Genomic DNA, 23,290 nt, shown 5'->3' with positions numbered 1-23,290 from the left:
AACTGTATTTTGTCTTAAAGGTATGTGTGTAGACATGTCAGATAACAGAGGGGCTAGGGGTGGAAATGTGCATTTGAAAGGTGTAGGAAAATGTACGCTTTTGAGATTGCTTCACATGTGTGCTTAACATCAGAGAAATCAACACTAAAATCCTGTACATGAGACCATAAATCAGGCCTCAATCAGCCACAAGAACGGCTCACGCAGTGACTTTCTCTTAGGGCACTACTTGATTAACCTATAGGCCAGCCCGACCCTGAAACCCACAGACTTGAAGTCAGCCTCGCTCGCACGCATGCATGCCTTGGCATGCCCACTTAGTGGGAGTCGACCGTCAGCTGCCTTTGCTTGCGTGTCGCTTTAAGGCAGATGGCTCCCTTCCCCGGCACGCCTCCCTGGGCGGGAGCGGGTCTGTGTCAGGCTAGGTTGAGGCCGGGCCCCCCCTTCGCCTCCTCCCTCGGTCCGCCTGCGTGCAGCGCCTTTAACTTTTCTGTTGCCGCTGGTTGTTGGGAGAAGGAATGTGCTGCTCGGTGGCGCAGGGACGGAGCAGGGTGACAGCGGCAGGCTGCTGTCCCGGTGCACAGCGGCGGCTGAGCTCGCCTGCCCCTCTGCACGCGACGGAGCGCATGCACCCGACGGGGAGGTGAACGCCTCGGACCTCTGCTACTGACACCGCCGCCTCTGGCTCTCGGGAGCGGGACGTCCGTGCAGCCCCGACACATTTGCAATTGCTGCCGCTCCTTTCTCCCCTCAGTTTTTTTTTTATCAAAGACTTGAGCGAAGGGAAAACCACTGTCAAGATGGCAGCTGCAGGAGCAAGAAGGTTGTGACTATAGGTGCTGCAACTCTACACTGGGGTTTCCAGCGTTACACGTTGTTTTTAATTTTTCTTGGTTTGAAATAACGTGCTGGTTTATCTTCCTCTGGCTTCAGCCCAACACGCGGCATTTTATGTCATTTTCTGCTGCACAGACCAGCTGGGAAAGCTTGCATTTATTTTACGTTCCTTCTGCCCGCACCATCCCCCAAGTAGGGGAGGGCACGTCCTGGTTGGATTGTGGCTGTTGGGGTGACAAAGCGCAGCCAGGTGGGGGTGGAGGCGCTGCGGGGATTAGGTGAATGAGCCGAGCCTGACAGGTCAGGATGTGGGTCTGCCGCACACCAGGACGATCCCGTGTGCTGCTGAGTGCCTCGGACGCCGTGGGTATATGAAGGATCCGTCCCCGAGAGCCGAACAGGACAAGCCTGGCCTCCGGGGGGACGGGAGCACTGCTCCCCACCCCACTGCAAAGATAAAACAAGTTGGATCATCGTGAAGAAAGAGAAGGGCACCCACATTCGCCTTCGTGGACCGCCTCTCAATAACATTGGCACGGAAGGAACATAAACTGCAATCCTAAAACAGAAGCGACCCGCCAAAATAGGATCAGATTCCGTCCCCTTACTTTTAAGTGGCGTGTTATATTTGTTTATGTATTGCTTCCCCGCTCCACGACTGGTACAGAGGAGAGTGTTTCATGGAAAGTGACATTTACGCCCGTTTGAGCCACTGACTCCTGGATTTTGCTTTATTTCATTTTTTCTTTGCAATCGCACAACTTGGGATTTGTGTCCCTCTGCACTGCCAAAGGGCTCTAAAGATGGCAGAAGGAGAGAGGGCCGCTGCGCCCCTGTCCCCGGGGCTGGAGGTGGAGATCGACCCGGAGTTCGAGCCCCAGAGCCGGCCGCGGTCCTGCACCTGGCCCCTGCAGAGGCCCGACCTGCCCGGCAGCCCAGCTGCGGGCGGCGCGGCCGTCGAGCCCGGCGGGGCCATCAGCTCCATCATCCCCGAGGAGGACGACGACGAGGAGCCGCTGGAGGAGGAGGACGGCGCCATGGCCGTGGGACCCGGGGAGGCTGCGGCCACCGCTGCCCCCTCGGCCGTCCCGTCCCCGCCCGCCACCGGCGCGGGGGCGACCCCCAGAAAGTGCTCGTCCCGCCGCAATGCATGGGGCAACCTGTCGTACGCGGACCTGATCACCCGCGCCATCGAGAGCTCGCCCGACAAGCGGCTGGCGCTGTCCCAGATCTACGACTGGATGGTGCGCTGCGTGCCCTACTTCAAGGACAAGGGCGACAGCAACAGCTCGGCCGGCTGGAAGGTGAGGGGGACCTCGGGGGGCGGTGGGGGGATAATTGAGGGGGCGGGGCGTGATGAAGGGGCGGGGGCAATGTGCGAAAGTGCACGGGATGGAGAATGGTGAGGGGGCAATCCTTGTGATGGCAGGGTTGTAGCATATATTGAAAGTGAAATAGCGCTTTCTATCCCGGATAAGGCGCTACAATGGTTTGAAGACTTGGTAGGACACACCTCAGTGGAATCCGGGCTGAGTGATATGTTGCTATAGAATGTCATACATTTTATAGTGTGTTAGTCGTATCTCGTATGAATGTTTCTGTGGAAGTTACTGTCGATCCTTCTATAAAAGCAGTCTCTAATTTCCTTATTACAGTTGAGTTGCAATGTCTCTACTCACCTGTTTTAACTAAATGACGTGGCTCCTCCACCTCAGTAAGTTATTGCAGTTCTGCCAAAACCGTCATCATGCCTGCTGCCAGCAGCGAAAGGTGAAAGGCAGGTCACGGAGCATAATTACCACAGAAGCCAGAACTGGTGTTACCTTCAGATCTGTGTTTTTATTTTTTATTTGAAGTGGGCAGTGATCAGAAAACATTAATTGCAACATGCTCATTTTTTGCACTCTCTAGATTTACAGGAAAGACACTCTTTCCAGGTTTCTACATGCTCTGAACTAAAGCATTATTTTGATCAGGCCTTTTCGAATATCTTTCTGCAAATTATGAATAACTGCTACTTGGTGTGTTTAATTTTGCCTTACCAATTTCACTTTTAATTTTGATGTATGTAACCTTTAAAAACTCTTTCATATGGAAGGGCAAGACCCCGACGACTTAGGTGGTTTGAGTAATGGTTTGACCATGCACTTACCATAAGGAATAAAATACCCTCTTCCATACATTATAAGGATATTTAAATCACTTTGGAGTTCCATGACCTTCTAAAGGACCTCGGTCTCTACATGGTCACAGAACTGCTGGGCCACTTATAATAGCTTAGAATGTAATGCTGGGGGCCCCCTTTCTCGTTTATCTTGCCCAGTAGTTAGTGGGTTACTTCTCACTATTTATAACTTTGTCATGCTTTTAGCCATCTAGTTATTGTGCCATTAGTGCACTTGCTGTTAACTGTGAGGGTAGTTCTTTATTTTTTTATAAGACTAATAACGTACTGGGGGGCATCAATGAAATGGAGCACAGGTGAAGGAACAATAAGGAAACTGGCATTCAGGGACAACATAAAGGAAGGTGGACATTGGGATAGGTGTATAGTGGTGGATGGAAATGGGGCATGTTGGGGATGGGGAAAATCGAGGTACAGGAAGAGCACGTGATGAGGGGAGGACATCATTGTGGGACTCAGCCAAAATTGAGTGGAAAATATTGTCGAATGACTCATTAGCAGAGGACATAGTTTCAATGACTTCATGAGGAATGAAAGAACCCATGGAAATGGAAGGGCTTAATTGTGGAGGCAGGTGAACAATTTGAGAGGAGGAAGCGAGAGCGTGCATGGTGGGAACAAAGGGGGGGGGGCACTCAGGAGGAACTGGTATGCAGATGTGGAAGAGGAAAATAGATGCGCTCCTAGTGGTAGTGTGGAATTGGGCATCGGGTAATGCATGATTAAAGGAATGTAGTATGGTTAGGTTAGAGAGATAAGCTATGTCTCTACACTTAAGGTGCTTGCTTTTCAAGGTGAGTAATTGATTAGCCATGTGTATTAAATGAGAGGGTGACACATGGGGCTGGGGGGGACATAATCTAGTGGCACATGGGAGAGAAGGCATTTTGGGAGATGATTAATGGGCACGGTCATATAATAAGGCAAGCGGCTATGATGCGGACATATCGAAGGAACCTTCAGATGAGGCACATAATCAGTGTTTGAAATATTTTGCTGAAGCAACAGACTGTGGTGACTTGTCGGAATGGGTGTTGGTTTAAAACCTTGAGACTATGATTTTAAGGTATCTGATCTAGGAGAGTGCTGCAGGGATACACTGATGGCAGAACAGGTACGATTTTGATTCTATAACCTAATCTTTGCTTTTGGAGGCTTGGTGATGTCCGCAATTGAACCGGGGCACTTTGGTGAGGTTGTTTGAATTGTAAGGGTACAATTATTGGGGAGCAGAAGGGAGGGGTGTTGGTTTGAAGGAAGGGACCTGAGGGGCTGATGTCCCCATGAAAAGGTGAACAGCTGTTTTTGAGGGGCGTCCTTCAAGAAGGATGGGTGTGGTGGTGCATTGAGGTGGCTGGTGCAGTGGAAAGAGTGGTTCTGCACAGCCAGGAAGAAGCAGTGGAAGAAACAAGGGTAGGTTAAAGGACTGTGTAGTTTTCACTGCCTAATTTGCCAAACCAATACGAATAAAATGACCTGTGTATGCTTGAGGTTTGGGGTTCAACACCTTGTACTGTCTACCATGTATATAAAAAAAACACAAGCTGTAACTTCCTAATGGAAGGCAGAACTCGTTCCTATGTCAACAAGTTGACAGTTTTGAGCTGTTAGTTGTCATAAGAGGTAAATCTGTGCCTGCTTTGTCAGCACAGCTCTAGATTTCCACCTTGCAGAGTATTGGGGCACTTAGAAAGATGAGGAGGCCCCAAGGAGCCCCCATCACTTTTCTTCAGACCGTGACGTTGCAAAAGTTCATTTACCACGCAAGATTGGTGCGCGTTGCTTTGGTGAAGTAAAATGCTTTTAATGATACTTTGTTTGACGAGTAGGGGAAGAAAGCTCTCACTGATCTTTCACCAGCGACTTACCTTTTTTCTGTTAATTTGTTTCATTCATTTGGTGTCATAGAGCGCCATCGGCAAGAAACCTTTAATATTCATGCAATAGACACTGTATAGCGAAACATTTTTTAACCACCTATTGCCCCCTCCATCCATACATGTGCACAATAGTAATGTCAACAGAACAGACGACTATAGATATGTTCACTCTCAGCGCGTAGAAGTGCGTGACAGGGGGCGACTTGGTGCGCAGTTTGTACAGCGCGCGCCCCTCGCATCCCTGTCACAACTTCCCATGCACGTGCTGCCATGGGAAGACGTGTGACGTAAATAGACGCACTCGCCCCCTACAGGCAGCTGCCAGGCGCAGCAGGAAGGCCGCGCCCTGCCTCTGCCCCCACACTCCTCTCCCCTGGGGGCTAATCCCGTCCACGCTGGGGTTGCTGTGTGTAGCACGTGTGTGACATTTACACAACTGCAAGATTAGCCTCCGTCTTCCTATTGCACATAAACCTGAGGCCAGTTATTAATAAACCATTTCATTCCAGGCCTTCATCATTCAGCAAAGTGGCCTCTTCGCAGACGACGGTGAATTTGTTGATCGAAAAAAATAAATAAGCTGGTTGAAGTCTCACAGCGATCGTTGAATTGGCTACCAAATGATACTCATAATACGGCCCGGGGGCCACTTGCGGCCCTCTTGACCTTTACATGCGCCCCTCCCTGGCGAACAGCAGCACAATCTGCTATTTAGTAGCTGAATAATAATATTAAGAATTATTTTTTTAAATAAACGGTCAAGCATGTATCAACTTGCAAATAAATGCTTTCCGGTTTTTAACATGTTTTTAGGACTTCTTACACAATCCCTGACCCACCCAGACCCCCTACCACCACCCTGCTGGCATCAGTGCGGCCCTCAATCACACCACAAACTGTACTTTGTGGCACCTGGACAAATGTTTGTGAGTACCTAGACACCCTAGTGCACGGTCTATCTTTTTGTTAAACATTGAAGGTATTGTCCAAAATGTTTCCCTTTGCACTAACTAAACCAATCCTGATTGAAGGCTAGGATGATCTTGTGCCTGCTACTCAAACATATTCATCTCCTGACTTTGGGCTGGTGATCCGTGCTGTGCTGGCTTCGAGTGAACCCTTGTAGTGTACTGCGGTAGATGGAAGATCAGAAATCAAACTCCTCCCATCATTATTCTTTTATCAAATTAAGCCTTAGGGATGTTGGCCAACCATCTTGTACCATATCCTACCTACTTTATAAATAAATAAAATAAATAAATAAAGACCATTCCATCTTTAGGCTGTGCATTACAGGATATCTTTAATGAGGATATATTTAATGGGTTCAGGAGGCGCACAGGGATGTAGCTGTAACACTGAAGACAGTTTATCACATTTCAAGCTCTCCCTCTAGTTAATTACCGGTCCATTGACTTTTCATGTAGGTTGTAGATCAACCAGCCCTGTTCCATGTTATGCCTAAATGCAGAGGCGTAGCTACGGGGGTGCTAGGGGTGTTTGGGGTGGTAAACCCCCCGACAAATGTACTTTCTGATTACTAGTTGGGTAACGGTGCTTTCAGTTGGGTATGGTGAAGTCTGTCGGATTTAACCCAGGATGTTTACATAGACACGGACTAACTGCACTCACACTCTCTCCATCTCGGTTTGAACTGCCTTAAAAATGTTGGTTATTTTACAAAATATAGTGTTTTCTCTACCAATCTGCATTCTTCTCCCTTTCCACTGCCCCTAAGGCCCCTATCATACATTCTGCTTGTCATATAGTGTATTTTAACATTATATGCCAGCCTGATTTGTTGGAAAATCTGAAGCTCACGCCCCCCCATACTAGTAACAAAGCTACAACACTACCTAAATGCCATTTGACCGGAAAGATGTGCATTATACAATGCATTTCACAGCTTCATGAAGTTCATGGAGATGTAGTTGCCTGCATTTCTCCTGATCCGTTTACTTACAAATTTGTCTAAGCAAAGTGATGCATTTGAAGCCCCTAATCACGAAAAAAATGACTTTTGATGACTGTTTGGCACTGATCAATTTTATTTTTGCAAGACCCTTTTGTGTTTCCTGCAATACACCTGTAGCACACATTACCACCATGTGGTGTGAATCATTTTTGCACGCTTGCCTGGTGCCTTAGAGTCTCTGCTTAGATTTATGACATGCATAGCATGTCTTGTATGTCTGGTCAATCCGAAACAGTGGACAGCTCATGTCAAAGTAGCTGTACTTCAAGTCCATCTGCATGGCTTACGTAACATAACACTCTTACAGAAGTCTAACCGAAGCTAACCGAGGACAGTGTGGCGGAGCCGGGTTTAGCCCTGCCTCCTGAGTATAGCATCTTGACAGTGAACAGGGCGACGAGGGGTGGGGGGTTAGCGGTTATTTTTAAATCTAGGTTTCCCTGCTCTTTGGTCAGAGAGCCTATAGTGGGGTGTGAATGCGCTAGATTTGTTCTTCCTTTCACTGCACACTTCTCCCTTACGTGCCTCCTAGTGTATCGCCCCCCAGGCCCTGCGGCAGATTTTAGCTTGGCGATTGTTGAGGCAGCTAGCGCTTTAGCTCTGACCTCTGCTAATTTCATTCTCCTGGGAGACCTTAATCTTCACTTCGATCTCCTCGCGGATGGGGATATTGGGAGGCTTCTTGCGGATTTTACCGCTTGACAGCTAAGACAATTGGTGGTGGGTGCTACACACTCTGCCGGCCACTTGCTGGATCCGGTCTTTTCCAACATCTCAGGGCTCACAGCTGGGGCTCCAAGATCAGTCTATTGGTCAGACCATTGTTTAGTACCTCTCTCCCTTTTGCTTCCCACTCCGCTTCCCAGAGTTAATTTGAAATCTACGTTTAGACGTTGTTGGCATAAACTTAAGTTGGAGGAGCTTCTTGCCGCCTTAAAGGCTTGCCTTCCAACTTTAAGTGCAGATCCCGAGCTGGCTTATAAAATATTTTGTGACTGGCTTACTGGTGCCCTGGATTCTCTCATCCTGGTGAAGCGGTCTGTTGGTCGTTGTTCTAGATCCAACCTTTGGTATAGTGACTCCTTGGCTGTCATAGTGCCTGTAAAAAACTTGAACGGGCGTGGAGAAAGAACTACGACCTAGAGTACCAGGATGGGATTAAGGCCTATCATAAAGCAATTCATTCTGCTCGGGCTGTCTATCTTACTGATGAAATCAAGGCAAGTAATAACCATATTAAATGTGTTTTTAAAATTCTGAATGATTTTAAAAGTAGGAAAAATCCCCCCGCCCACGCGCTCACCTCTAGCGAGCAATGTGAAGCTCTGGCTGAATATTTTGTCCGGAAAGTGGAAAATATCTACAAAACATTCCCTGGCTGTTCTGTTGAGCAATTTGCTAGCCCCGCTCTCCGGCCTACTAACACACTATCGGTTATTCCTACTATCACCCAGGAGGAGATGCTTTCCCTAAGTAGTAGGGTCAAGTCTGGCTCCCCTTTGGATCCAATGATACATTCCTCTTTTTCTTCGGTGGTTGTTCCGCTTGCTTGGAAATCTGCCAGGGTGGTCCCCCTGTTGAAAAAACCTTCTCTTGACCCCACTAACCCTGCTAATTTTAGACCGATATCTCTCCTTCCTTGGGCTGCAAAAGTAGCGGAGGCTCACGTTAATAACACTCTTGCGTGCCTCCTGGAAAGTAATAGCACCTTGGACCCCTCTCAGACGGGCTTCCGCCCGGGCCATAGTACCGAGACCGCGCTTTTGGCAGTCTGTGAACATCTGCGGTCGATTCTGGACAAGGGTCAAACTGCGGCGCTGGTTTTGCTCGATCTCAGCGCCGCGTTTGATACAGTCTCTCATCAGATCCTACTATGCAGGCTGGAGGAGGCGGGGGTAGTGGGCCTTACTTTGGATTGGCTTCGTTCCTTTCTTGCGGACAGGACGTTCCAGGTTACTTCGCCCCCTTTTCTTTCGCATATCCATGCCAGCAAGCAGGGGGTTCCTAAGGACTCTGCCTTGAGCTCCTGCTTGTTTAACATCTATGTCCAGCCTCTGGCAAGAGTGGCGCGTGAAGCCGGCTTGACCTTAGTGTCATATGCCGACGACACGCAATTGGTGGTTGCTCTCTCAGATGGTCCGGTGCAGTTTCGTACTGGACTTTAGGCAATTTCGGAGTGGATGACCTCGAATTGTCTTCAATTAACCCCTTCCATGCTCATGACGAGCTGAGCTCGTCATGAGGCACAGTGGAGCTGTGCTGATGACGAGCTGAGCTCGTCATGAACAATGGGGAATCTCAAGTAACAGCACAGGAGGGGAAAATGCACAGCAGCGATGTGGCTAAATGCTAGCAAATCGGAAGTACTGTTGGTTGGCAAAAATAAGGACCTTTGGAGCACACAGTGGTGGCCTACTTCTATGGGCAACGCGCCAACTCCCAAGCCAGTTGTAAAAAATCTGGGGATCTGGCTTGATTCTACTCTGGGGTTTCAGGACCACACCAAAAAGGTGGCTGGCATTTGTTTTGGTCTAGTACGTGGCCTTAGGCCCATTTTGGGATTCTTTGATTCTGCCACTCGCCAACTGATAGTTCAGGCCACCATTCTCTCACGCATAGATTATGCGAATTCTCTGTTAAGGGCCAACAAAGGCGGACGTTCTCCGTCTGCAGAGAGTCCTAAATGCAGCGGCACGGGTCCTGTTTAGGCTCCCTAGATTCTGTTCCGTGTCAGGTGCCATCAGGCAACTTCATTGCTCTGTCTTACTTTTAAGATTTTAAAATTTTCTTCTCCTGAGATTCTATCCAATTTAATAACTCCTTATGTTCCCAACCGCCAGCTTCGCTCCTCTGAGCAGTTGTTGGCTGTGGTTCCCCGTGTGAAGCTGGCCAGAGCCGGGGGGAAGTCTTTCTGCCTTTTGGCGGCTAGGCTGTGGAATTCCCTTCCTGGCTATGTTCGCCATTTGGATGGTCTGCTCCCCTTCTGTAAGGCCATCAAAACCCTCCTGTTTCCTGCCTAGACTGTGCCGCTGCCTTTGCCCTGCATTTTGCCTCTAGCGCCGGGACGCCCCTTTGCTGGGGCAGCTGCGCGCTTTATAAAATTACAAAAAACAAACAAAAAAAAAAAAGTCAGGCCGGCATCTTTGGAACCTTAACAGTGCAAAGAATCTATGATTTGTGGCACTCAGCACTAACTTATATTGCAATCCGGGGCTCTACTGACTCACAAACCACTCACAGCTTTTGTCTTGTTGTTTATGGTGTTGGAGTCAGGTACAGCATTGGGTTGCGTACCAAACAGTGCATTTTCCTCTGGATGGCGTTCATTTTGGTTTGATCACCTATTGACCTTGGAATACATAATAATTATATTTGCATCTAAACAATGGCCGCTGAGGATGGAATTGTTAGAACAGCTATGTCTCTTCTTTCAGAAAGAAACCTGGCTTGGATCCCAATTCTTGAGTTGACCCTTGGTATATTTTTCATAAGCTGGCCTTGCTGATTCTTATATCAACCACTGCCCATTTTCTCTGCTGGCTGTTTTTTCTAGATAATGGCACAATGCATATGGGTCAGCATGAGTGTATCATTGGAAAAAATGAAAAGCTATAGCAAAACACTCAATAAATCACTGCCAAATCTCTCCTTTGATATTACACCAAAAAGTTGCGACTACACATTACATATATAAGATCAGAGTTTTGTTGTATATAAAAAACATTTTTATTTCATCTTGATATTTTGTTTCAGATTACTTTCATAGACATTTTTTGGCTTTGTTGGGGGGTTTTTAGTTCATCATCCAAATATTAATAGTTCAAAATTCATGTATGAAGAAACGCATATATATACACAACACATGACCTAAACAAATCACAATAAAACCGGTCAATATTCTTTTAAAGTAGGCAAAGCGGTGCCTACTTTAAAAGAATATTGACCGGTTTTAATGTGCAGAACATTAGCGGTGCACCGTAAGTCCATCATAAAGCCAATGAGAGAGAGGTGGTTTGTGGGCTGTTAATGCATTGTGGTGCAGTGTTCTTTATAGAGTTGTGTCTTTAGATCTTTCCTAAATTGGAGATGCATTGCATTGATCCTAATAGATATGTGGATTCTGTAACATAGCTCGAAAAAGGCTGCTTCCTTGTTTTTCTTTTTTTATTCTTCTTAGCCTGAAGGCCAGTGCTTAATTTTAGCCTATGATTTCTGGTGCTCAGCACCGACACTTGTCCACACCGGCACTTATCACAGTCTGCCAAATGGTGGCAATGTCTATCTAACTTGGAGATGAATAGAAGAGCAGTTTAATAACTCAATATACATTTAAAATTACTAATACCGGCCGCCCAAGCCATTCTTATACCATTGGTGGCCTGAATTGGCACACTTTATGAGAATGATGGTTAGTAGTAGTGTTGGTACTGTCATTTGCAGCGCTGGCTTTGGCAATGTGTGGTGCAAACTGCAGTGGCATCCTGACGGGGGCCATGGCACATACTTTTTTCTTTTACAAATAAAGCACTCCTGAATGCCAACGGTGTGCTGGGAATCACCAGAGATGATGGATTTGTCCTCAAGATAAGTGAGGGTGCTGGTCTTGGTGGCTTTGTACATTTTACAGCTGGTTTTTAACGTGGTATGGCCCCGCCAGGGGAGCCAATTGATTTCCATCAAAATGGGGCTGATGTGATCATATTTGTTCAGGGCCAAAGGAGAAATGCGTGGAGTAGGGCATTGCCACTATCCAGATACAAAAGCACTAGGGCTTGAGATACAGTTCTGAAGTCACTTTCTTGAAGCATCAGTTGCTCTTCCTTTAGAAGAGAGAGCTGGTACCACCTGGCCCATCTTGTTGTTGGCAATGTTTTCCTTGAGGATGAGGTTGGTGTCCAGGGTGAAATCATGAGTGTTTATCATTTGTGTCCTGCTGCTACTCCTAACTACATTTTTCTCAATAGCAGTAGTGTGATTGTAGTTAATGGTGCCATAGTTGGAGGAGATGCAGGCAGGTCAAATTGGGAAGAGCCTATGCATTGGAATGTTAGGTCCTGGCGATGGTTTCCATTCCCCTAGAAACACACACAACAAGGAGCTTCATCATTTACGCTACCCTCGCTGTTGATGTCACAGGATCATTAAACCAGTCTGTTTTTGCTGCAGTGCCTCCTCTGCATTAGAAACCTTTGCAAGCCTCCCTGAAGATTGAACTATGTCCATTCACTCAGATGAAGCCTGGTATGCTTGTTTATGCACATTTCTTTCCTCTTTTCTGATTTCTGTAGGCAATTCTTTTGGAAGACATATACTTAGTCTTTCTGGGGTGGGGATGGTGACAAAAGGAACATAACATAACAGGTGTATGTGTAAAGCGCACGATTACCCAAAGGTGTCCTGGTGCTGAATAACAGATTTTTATTGTTACCCAACTTAATGGTACTCATTTTATCGACCTCCAATGGATGAAAGGCTGAGGTGGACCCGCCGAGATTTGAACCTGTGACCATGAGGACAAACACAGGCCCCTGCAGTGGCTGCTTTAGTCCACTAAGCCACCAGACCCGGCACCAAAATATGTATAGATATCTTTTTAGGTTTTGACTAGCGATGCGCACGAAGTGCACATGCGCTAAAAAACCTTATGAGTTAGAGTGGGGAACAGGGACCCGCCCCACTCTCCCATTGGCTAGCTCCATAAATGGATGCTAGCCATTGGGAGACGGCTCTGTCTGTCAATCCCGGACCAGATTCGGGGGCGTTCCCGAGAATTTTTCGTTTTTGGCGACGTCACGCTACGTCAGCCAAAAGCCCTCGGGAACGCCCCCGAATCTGGTCCGGCATTGAGCCGGCACCCGCCTTCCTGCTCGCGTGGGCATGGTCGCTTTTCCCGCCCCCTCTCCCGCTCCTCTTCCATGCCGACCAGGTGGCGGCTCAGACACCCTGTGTTTCCGTGGGGGTTGTTTTTGGCTAGGCATAGCGCACTTGGTGTAGCGTTGTTGTAGAGGTGATTCCACACGTTCTCAGTCGTGTGGTAATTGTCCCAGGTTGGAAGGCCACAAATTGCGGCGAATGTTTTCCCCGAGGCAAACCGGCAGCACTCCCAGTGCAGTGGATTGAGACGGTGGGGAGCTTTGGTGTAGTGGGGGGGTGGTTCTATGCGCAGGAGTGCAGCCGTGGATCCGTGGGTGGTCACTTGCGTATTGCGGCGAATTTCCAGGCGTGTTGTCTGTGTGTCTTGCGGACACCTGCAGAGGGTGTGCGTGTGGAGGGTGGGCCATTGCATATGGAGCTGTGTGCAGGTGCAGGAGAGCTGGACTCTAGGGGTTGCTTTCTCACGTGTGTTGGTTCTGTGCACGTCGTCAAGTACAAAGTCGTGCTTGGGTTGCACAGAGAGTGGGTGCACATTCGTGGTTGAAACACACGGGCTGTTGACGGTCCGGAATTGTGGAGGTACGCACGTTCTAGGTGTGTTCTATTTGTGTGTGCATAGGTGCGTTCTTGGTGCTTTAAATCAGCATGCCACAGCGACCTCCATGGTAAGGGCCTGCAGTCAACGATCTGCCGTGTCAGTCCGGGCGTGTCAGCACTTCTCTAGTTGTGTATCACAAGATAAAATCAGCCGCCGATATACATGCGTATTCAAAAAGTGCCTTACAACATGCTCCGGGTGCTTTGCGATAAACTGCCAAGTGCTCATCAACATTCTCAAAGTGCTTCATGATAATCTACTGAGGCTGTCTCATGTTAACGCTCGACAAACCCAACCTGTAGTGCCTGCTTCATGATAATCTACTGAGGCCGTCTCATATGTTAATGCTCGTTCTTCCCTGTTTCCAGACGGCTGGCGTTTCCGTCTTTGCGAGCTCCTCACCCCCCCCACCTCCCTCGTTGCTTGTTCTTTCTGCCTTTGGTTATCTGGGAGGAACAGTGCCCTCAAGCTACTCAGCTTGCGCCTGGGCACTTACACATTTGCAGCATTTTGTTGATATTGGGTAGTGGTTGGTGATCAAGGTTCAGATGATGCAGACCACCTCCTCATTTCCTCTGCTGTATTCTAGAGTCTCTCCATGGGACTTGCCCTTAATGCTATTTTACAACACATTGTGAGTGCATTTTCAGAATTCCTTTAGATTTATTTTAGAGTTGGGGTATCTGTATGCCATGTTAGACCATGAGCCTTAATTTACATTTCGTCAAAGATAAGGTTTGGTTACCAACTGAGCCAGCTTTTAAGCAAAGTGTCTTCTTATAGGTTTCATTCTGAGCAAGAGTTGGTCTTCTCCCTCGAGGTCCCAAGTCAGTAGATAACAGTATGTCTTGATGCTTGCAGAGCTTGAGACTATCTCAATAGAACTGCACTGTTTCGTAAACCTGATGCATTGTTTGTACCGCTTGGGGGTTCAGTAAAACGTTCATCTACAAGTACCCCAAGTAGATGGATTTATATGGCCTCATTAAAAGCATATGAGACAGCAGAGGCTCATCTTCTAGGTAAAAGTGGTCGCTAGGTGTACTATCTGGCTTTTTGCTTCACATGCTGAGATTCTTTGTGTTGTTGCTCAGCCATGTGGGCAGTCACTAATAACAATTGTGTCCAGTGTTATAAAATAACGGTGGGAGGACCATTCTATTATTGTTTGGGGGTTTTGAACACAGTCCGTACATGAATGATTTGCATTCTTAATACATTTTCATAGTGGTGCATAACATGTAGTGTTTGATGTTATTAATTGTAGCTTGGTAATTCTCAAACTTAATGACTGGCATGAGCAAAGCAGCGGAGATGGTAATGTTGCAATTACTCATCTCTACACTTCCTTGTCCCAGTCCTTTGCAATGTTGCAGAGTTTGAAGTAGAGAATGGTTGTCGGAACTTTAAGCTACCATTTACACTTTATTTGTCGTTCTGTTTGTGGTGAGTGTTGACGAGGATTGTAACACAGCAGTGGTTGTAATGCGTTCGGACATGAAAAACAGTATTGCTGCCTGACTGACTATTTTTCTGGTGGCAAAGGAGAGCTTGGGGTAAATTCCAGTCTCTTCTGCAATGCATCTTCAAGCCTCTAGCCGTCCCAGAGTCTTGTGAAATTGCTTGTCTGTGTTGTTGTTCAGTTCCATGAGTTGGCTTGCTCTCTGTCAGATTCATGACTTTTAGCCTTCATGCCTGTCTCCTCTGCGACTGCTCCCTCAACACCCACCTGTCCCACCAACCCACTGGTTCTTAAAGAACACGTTCTCCAATATTCATCATGAGCTGGGTAGCTTTTCTGTGAGTTGGGTCCGTTCAGTTCTGCAAGTTTATGTCGCTGGCTGTTACTCTTGGGACTTTTTCGTGGAATCTGCAAGAGGTGCACACTCTGCCAAGTGCCTCTCTGAGTAGGCCTTCACCAGAAATATGTCCCATTCGGTGTTCAGCAGCAAGAACTACCACAGGACATCCCTGCCCACAGCCTTTCACTAGATTTGCGTTTATCGCCATCTTCTGCTCATACTCTCATCCCGTCACTCACTCTTCCCTTTCACCACACTGTCCTTCTCTCACTGCCTCTCTTCTGCTTATACTCTCATCCCGTCACTCACTCTTCCCTTTCACCACACTCCTTCTCTCACTGCCTCTCTTTCTTCTATTCATACTCTCATCCCGTCACTCACTCTCCCTTCACCACACTGTTAACTCTCTCCAATGCACCACTCTCTCTCACCCTAATTTGTTTTTCCTTCTTGTTTTTCTGTCCTGTCCTGCTCTGCTTTGTTATTTTCCACTCCCTGCCTCTCTTTCTTCTGCTCATACTCTCATCCCGTCACTCACTCTCCCTTCACCACACTATTAACTCTCTCCAATGCACCACTCTCTTACCCTTATTTGTTTTTCCTTCTTGTTTTATTGTCCTGTCCTGCTCTGCTTTGTTATTTTCCACTCCCATTTAGTTTCGTTTTGTCTTTATTTCTATCTTTCTATAGTTCATTATCCCATGGATATTTTTGCCTTCTTTACTTCTCTTGTTGACCATTCTCTTTGTGTCCCGTTTCCATTCTTCTCAATATCTTCTTTTTGCCTCAATGTTAGCCTCAGTATGTCTTTAATGAAATCAAGATTCTCTCTTCATGTTAATTGGAGAATCGACATTCTCTAGCATCCTTTATATTGCAATTTTCTTTTCTTTCAACATCAACATTGCTTTCAATCTGCCCCTCTCCTAGTCTTTTTCTTCAAATTTCACTTTTCTTCTATCTCCCCCTTCCTTAACCAAGAAGGCTCGCGGTGAGTGAGAACGGGGGTCCAGAGGGGAGGCTACAGCCCGGCCTGTCAGAACTGCTATTTGAAGTAAATTTTTCTGCATTTGCAGTTCACGTGGTGGCAACAACATAGGTTTTTTTTCTGTTGCTCTCATTACAGAATCTCTACATTTTCCAAAATAATCGTATTTCACCTCCGGATCATTAGTGGAACTACACCATCGTTTCCGGTCAGTGGACTGGTTGGTTTGTCGAATCATGGGATTTGTAGTTCATATCAAAGCTTTTATTACTGTTAGAATAGTTTGTATATAAACCCTGTTATTTGTGCCGCAATTCTTGGCCATATGACCCTGCTCTACCGTGTCTGTTCCATCCTGCAACCTGTCAATCCACCCAGCCGTCATTCCCTTTGTGACCTTGCACCCATCCCGTTGCTCGTGCTTGCTGTCCTCCCCCCTCAGTTCTTGTTCCCCTGTCCCCCGTTGCTTGTGCTCGCTGTCCTGCCCACCTTGCTGTCCTGTTGTTGCTTGTGCTTGCTCCCCTGCCCCCCGTTGCTCGTGCTTGCTGTCCCCCCCCCCCCCCTGTTGCTTGTGCTTGCTGTCCTGCCCCCTCGTTGCTTGTGCTTGCTCTCCTGCCCTGCTATTGGCATTGTAAATGACAATGTCATTTATTTATGTTTAAAAAAAAAAACCATAAATAAAAATAATGTCATGAGCAATGCCAATAGCTCTAACTTTTGCAAAGGCAAAACCATTGCATTGTAAATGCTTGTTCTTTATGAAATGCATGTGAGTACCATACTTTTGAAGTAGTTTATGATTGTAAGAGAGTCCCCCTTTGACTGTTCAAAATCAGGTATACCGTTTAGGATTTCGTTGCACAAGCCTAGAGAAAGTTACAGCAGAATCCATTAGGTCCACACATGCTTTGCCAAGCAACCCCATTTCTGACCGAATGCAATTATGTGCTATAAAAAGGCACCTCCACCTTTTGGCTGCTTGTTTTACTTTTCTAGGTCCAGTGGCTCCAAATCACATCGTTTTGTGAGCATAAAAGGGTATTGGGATATGTTGGCTTTTATGCCGACTCATGGATCTGGAACCTAGAAATTCAACCACACTCGCAGATTTCTTGCAGTTGTAAGGTTATCACTTTAAGGGGAGGAAATGTAGATGGTCCAAGAGGAAGGGGATAGACAATCTTTGCAGAATGTGGTATACACCCATAACGCCATGATGGTGGTTATTTCCGTAGACAATGTGAGTGCCCAACTTTAGTGCCAAAAAGAGGCCGACGCCAGTTTTCAAACTGGATGTGGGAAAATTCCGAAACTCCCTCACCTGTCCCGGGAGAGATTTCTCCACTTGGAAAATGTTTTCCGTGTGGAGAAAATAATGTTAAGGTGCACTTTAACTGGAAAATAAGTGGAGAGTTGCACCCCTCCTCTAGCAGTTCAAAATTGAAATAAATTATAAGTGCAGAAGCCCAAAGGGTATTTTTTTTTTTTTTTAGGGGACCCACTACCAGATGTTCGAGTGCGGGATGTGTATCCCACATACAAAGGCTGCCTAACGTTGATTTTTTTTTTTCTTCTTTTTTTCCCTTTTGCTTATTTCTTCCATCAGTCTAAACTTTGAATCTTTACCCCCAGCACAACTTAGGCAATGGTATTTCCAGTTTAAGGTTTGGTTTAAACCTGGAAATCTATGCCTTGTGTAGATTTACCCATCAATGAGCCAGTCAGAAAAAATGTGGTTCTGAGCCCAGGAACTGCAGCGTTGCTCGCTTGTTTGCCAATTATTATACATTTTTTACATTTTTTTTTTTTAATCTGCCGTCTGTCAAAAAGTATGCGTCTTGAAATTGAGTGATCTAAAATGTAACAAGACGAGTTTCGTTTTTTTTCTAGATATTTTAGACCCTGCAAAACAAACTTCTGCCTTTGAAAACAAATCTGTGCCCAGTATCTCAATACAGAAGTCGATTTACTGTACTGCTAAAATCAGCCCTGACCACCCCCGCCCTCACTGGCCCCCTTCACATGTGTCGGGGTGAAACCGGCCCAGAGCTGGTCGCCTTCCGATTAATTTCACATTCATTGATTCTAATGCAGAAACGCATTAGAACCAAACATGTATGACAGGCAGTTACTTTTAAGGACAAGAATTTGTATGTAAATGTTTTTATTTTGAAAGTAAACACTGCCGCATAATATTTAAACGCGGAAATATATTTAGCACAATATTTTGAAGTTTTCCTTTAAGGAGAATCCTGTTTACTTTTCCTGCTGAGTAATATTCTTGCAGAGTACCTACACCTCTCTTACTGGATTCATGTGTTGACATAAACGCTAGTAACGCAAGTTTCCCCACAGAAGGTTCATTAAGAGAAACTGTAACATATTTTAGGAAAACGATTATGATCGCAACACTTCTTGCTGTGGCCCCCACCCACCCGAATGGCGTGGTGATTTCAACTCTGGACTCCTGTTAGGTTTTTCGAAAATGTGGTTAAATGTTGCTTTTTCGTCACCATTGCCCTATTGAAATTAAGAAAGCGATAAGTACATGAAGGAATGATGTACGATAACCCTCCCTGAAGTAAAGATATACCATGTGAGGAACGTCATATTGCAGTTCCCTGACCCCATTTTGTCCTTTCTTTGTTTTTAAGCAAAGTGTAATATTGCTGTTTGTGCTTAGATGTTAAGACTGGAATTCAACTGTAATGTGTGAATTTTTACTGCTTACTTTTGTCTTCTATGATAAACTCTGCAAGCGATGTACCGCAGTTCTTTCCCTATTCCAAAGTTGTGTAATTCGACCACTACATGTTACAGTAATTTTGGACCCGTTGCCCTTAAACACAGCCATTTAAACACCGAATATAGAAGCCTGAAGATTTTTGGCACTGTAAGGCCTTGAAGTTGGTATAACAGTAGTAAAGGCCTGAGACTTGGACTTATTCTATTAACTGCACGAAGTCCCATTTAAAACAATTTCTCCCCAGTTTGTGGAAAAGTCAGTTAAATATATATATATATATATAATGTTCTCTTATATTGTGCTCTAGATTTTGATCTACAAAAACACGTTCGAGAATTTTGCTCAGAAGCCACATTTTGCTAAATTACTGTAGTTAAGGAAATGGAGATGTCCCACAGTTTTCCTTTACCATTGGGTCTTTGGGCTCTTGTCAAAGTGTGCCCATATTTCTAAGCAAAAGTAATACAGGTGCGAGTCTTCTGTTTTGGGCCCCAGCAGACCTTTACCAGCAGTGGGTGAGCTGTAGGATTTTGTTTCTCCAAAGGATATGCCTAGTTACGTACCCAAAACAAGGGCGGTCCGGTCCACTAGGAAGAGCTTATCCTTCTACAAGGCCTGAGGTAATCTGGTATGGGCATGACCAATCACATGCACAGTAGAGGGATACTTGGCAAGGCAAAAAATGTAACATGAAAATCTGGTTAATTGGTGTTAGTTGGGTGCATGGTAAGTGTCACATTGACATGCACCAGCGCATCATCAAATCAACACTGTAATCCACAACAAATCTAGGAAAGTGTCCATCTTGGAAACACAGCCAGAACCTTGACTAGGGTTATATGGGCAGTCGGCGAACAGCTCTAGTGCGTGTGCTCTATGGGTATCTGAGGTGCTGTATAGATCCTTGTGGATAGGAAGGACAGATCAGGCCAGTAGTACTCTGGGAGGGAGTGTGGGACTTGTGTAACAGAACACTGCTGGTGGGTAGCCATGTGCAGTATGTCTTATAAGTTTATGCTGTTCTGTTGAGCCATTCTGGTGAACTTGCAGAATAGTTCAAACTTGTTGGTCACACTCCCTGTGGCTGCTGCTTTGTCTGGTTAGCCTAGTTCAAATACCAGTTTGCAAAAGGCATGGGCACAGCTGTGAGGGCCAAGGAAACCTTTTTCTTTTTGTATGAATTTCCATTCTATTTATCTAGCCTGCATTTGGTTTTTATAATGTTCCAATTTGTTTAATTTAGGGAAAATTGCATTTTAAATGCAAGCTGGAAATGAGAAACGTGTGTGTGATGCAGAAACAAGAGAGGTTGGTGTGTTGTCCAGTAAGCTACATGCCAGCGTAGATGACAGCACTCCTGATTTCAACAAAAGACAGTCCATGTTTGAAGATAATATTTTGTAGCTAGTTCTGCTTTTAAACCTCCTTCTCGCCAATGCAAGCAAATGGATATTACATTCCTTTGTTTCCCCCCCTTAATCTCCCTCTAAGGTGTACCAAAAATGCTGTTGTGTATCTGTGTGCTGTCAAGTGTCTGCCATTACTGGCTTTGGCCACTTCTGGTTAGATCTTAATGTTGACTAAATGATCATACTAAGGGTGTCCCTTCGGCGGTGCTGTGATCAACCATGATAGACCCTGGATCCATGACAAACTATGGATCCAGTTATTGTGATGAAGGTCTTGCTGTTGAAACCGATGGAAGGCTGCATACACCACATAGCCTGTTTTTTCATTGTGCTGCTTCGGTTATGATGTTCAGCTGTGGAAGGCTACCTGAAAACATGTTTGAATGGGAAAGTAAGGTGTTGCATTTCCTGGAAAGGAATATTTTACAGATACTTTATCCCCCCCCCCGTGAAGTTGCTTTTTGTTACCTGAGGAGTGCTGCACTTAGATCCCTTGCCTTGTCTTAAAGATCACTATACTGCATTGGAGCCCAGGATTCCATTCCTCATCGCACTTAACAAAGACGCGGCACAATGCCGCAATTGCTTGCGGCTATTTATAGCGCAGTGGTATTGAAAAGGGAGGTTTTTGTTTCAGTGATATTATTTCACATGGAACAATGCAGGTGCGGCACATGGCCCGTGGCAGCCCTTGCTTGACTTTTTGAGCGCACAATGGTATTGGATAGCAGCGGCCACGGTTTCTAGGGAACCAGGGTTGGTAGTTTTTTGGGAGGTGGTATTGTGCCTTTTGGAGTAATGAGCTCCATAAGCTAGAGGGTATTTTGCTATATTGCCTCTTCATATCTCAGCCAATATTATTAGGCTTCTCGGCATGACCAGGAACAGCTGTAAGCAAGGCATTAGAAGGGCTGGCATGGAAGGTGAGTGGGGGGCTCTAAATAGACCCCATGTGTGCAGACGCTACTCTGCCATAGGTTTGGTCTCTAAGTTCGTGCATGAGAACACCTCCCAACATGGGTTGATACTGATATCAGTTTAGAGTCTCAGTTGATCTTGGAGTATTATCTGATGTGTCCTGTTTAGATCTGGCTCTCAACTGATGATGGTGTTTAGTGTGTAGAGTATGAATTGTGTATTGGGAGTGATTGATAGAGAATAATGGGTATGTTAGGTGGGAAGCCCCATAGCAAAAGGGATGGACTGTGTTACTGTCAACTCAATGTTATAATTTTGGCCCTCATCCTTTCGAATTCTTCACACTCCCACACCTCGTCGTAGTTTAGAAGGCACTACTGCACAGCGTGGTGCAGATCTGTTGTTCTGCGTATCTTTTTTGTGTTCTTTACTTGTGTGCCAAAGGGATGTACATAGTTTTGCGGAGATATTTTATGTCTGCAGATCCAACATTGCTTTTTGTAGCTGTCCTAATTCCTAGGCACATGGTCTCAGCCAGGTCGGTCTAAAGTGGCCTTCCAGCAGTCCTCGCTGCAGCTTATACACACATTTGCATGCACAAAAATTAGCTGGTTGTATTTCATGATAGTAAAATTTGTGTCAGATATCAGCTTAATAGTGCACATAGAAGATAGAATTAAGGCTTTTCCCATTCCTTTTATACTTTGTGTACTTTGCAAAATGCCATATCTCTAACATGGTACATAGCAAAACAAGTTTAGAGCTGTTGCGGTTATCGTGCTTGTGACAGATGAAGAGAACAGTTGGTTCAGCTTACAAGCAAGTAATTCCAGGGTGGGGTTCACAGGGAACGGTTGCCAAGTTTGCTGTGGGCATGTGGCGTTAATGATTAGATCAGGGGCTCGTTCATTTGTACAGACTGTGCTGTATGTTGGCTTTCATAGATCTCCGCTCAGCATCGTTGACCATTGGATGAAAAATTGTCTTTTTCGAGCCACATTGTTACTTGCGTTGTTGGATTCAGGCTTGCCGTGACAGTTGTTTACTAGAGCCCCAGCTACACATTTGACTTGCTCACAGATACGGAATTAGCTTCTAGTACATTTCTTTACCAAATACAAGATTTCTTCCTTTGAAACTGGGCGGAATCCAGCACACGAGTGAGATTATTGTACTACAAGTAGCCCTGATTGAGACGGTGGTAGGAGGATGATGACGAATTGGGGGGGGGGGGGAGAATATTCTTGAAATGGGTATGCAAATAATGGCTCAAGTCTGTGCAGTACCACTGTGCAAGGGCTCATTTTTTTATCCATTGGGTATTCATGTCACTGCAAAATGCCAAGGAACAATCCTCAGTAAGACTATTCTTTAAAGCAGTGATTCCCAAACTGTTGTTTGTGAGCCCATTTATTTATTTATTTAGTTATACGTCCAAGCAATAAATAAAGATGCTTTTGACATCTGTACTCATCTTGTCACATTTGGTTCACTCCAAAGACAGGCGTAAAATATCAAACTGTTATCTGATAAATTGTTGCATTTTTATTTTTTTACGTGGGGATTGTTATCAGTAAAACTCGATTTCCATGCAAATTTAGTGGCTATTTTAATGGGAAATGTGCTGTCTGTAAATGACAGTACAGTGACACAGGATACAGTTACATTAAAATGTTGTCTGCCTCATGTCCAATCAGGCTAGGTGATCGTCAAAAGAAACTTTATCATTCTAAAAAGTGGGTCGTGGTTCTAAAAAGTTTGGGAAGCACTGCTATAAGACCTTATTGTGTCTTGAGTTTATTAACCTGTGGCTGTATTTTTGTTGATTCTACAATCTTTAACTCCTTTCTGTATTTCATCTGCCATATGCATGTTTCCATATGTCACGACTTTAGTCATAATAAGGATGGCCAGTTACCAGTTATTGAGGCTGGCATTTTTTTTTTTGAACCAACATTGACATGTGTTTTTTTGGTTAACCCAGGTATTTAATGCTGAGTTTCCCAGTGGCGTGTCATGCCCAGAAGGGCTACCACCGACATTTAGGGGCAGATGTATCATCCGTTTTTTTTTGTCGC

General features: G+C 45.6%; 1 protein-coding gene across 1 annotated transcript in view; it reads left to right on the top strand.

Annotated features, from left to right (window-relative positions):
- The first annotated feature begins 492 nt into the window (after positions 1-492).
- Positions 493-23,290, top strand: part of FOXO3 (forkhead box O3) — a 283,818-nt gene continuing 261,020 nt past the window's right edge. The window contains exon 1 of the mRNA XM_086926681.1: positions 493-2,141. Within this exon, the coding sequence (XP_086782807.1) occupies positions 1,641-2,141 (501 nt within the window). The 5' untranslated portion in view covers positions 493-1,640. The remainder of the gene's footprint in view (positions 2,142-23,290) is intronic.

Source organism: Lissotriton vulgaris, chromosome 6 (genome assembly GCF_964263255.1).
Source record: "Lissotriton vulgaris chromosome 6, aLisVul1.2, whole genome shotgun sequence".
In the NCBI taxonomy this organism is placed as follows: domain Eukaryota; kingdom Metazoa; phylum Chordata; class Amphibia; order Caudata; family Salamandridae; genus Lissotriton; species Lissotriton vulgaris.
This window is presented reverse-complemented; position numbering and strand designations above follow the sequence as displayed.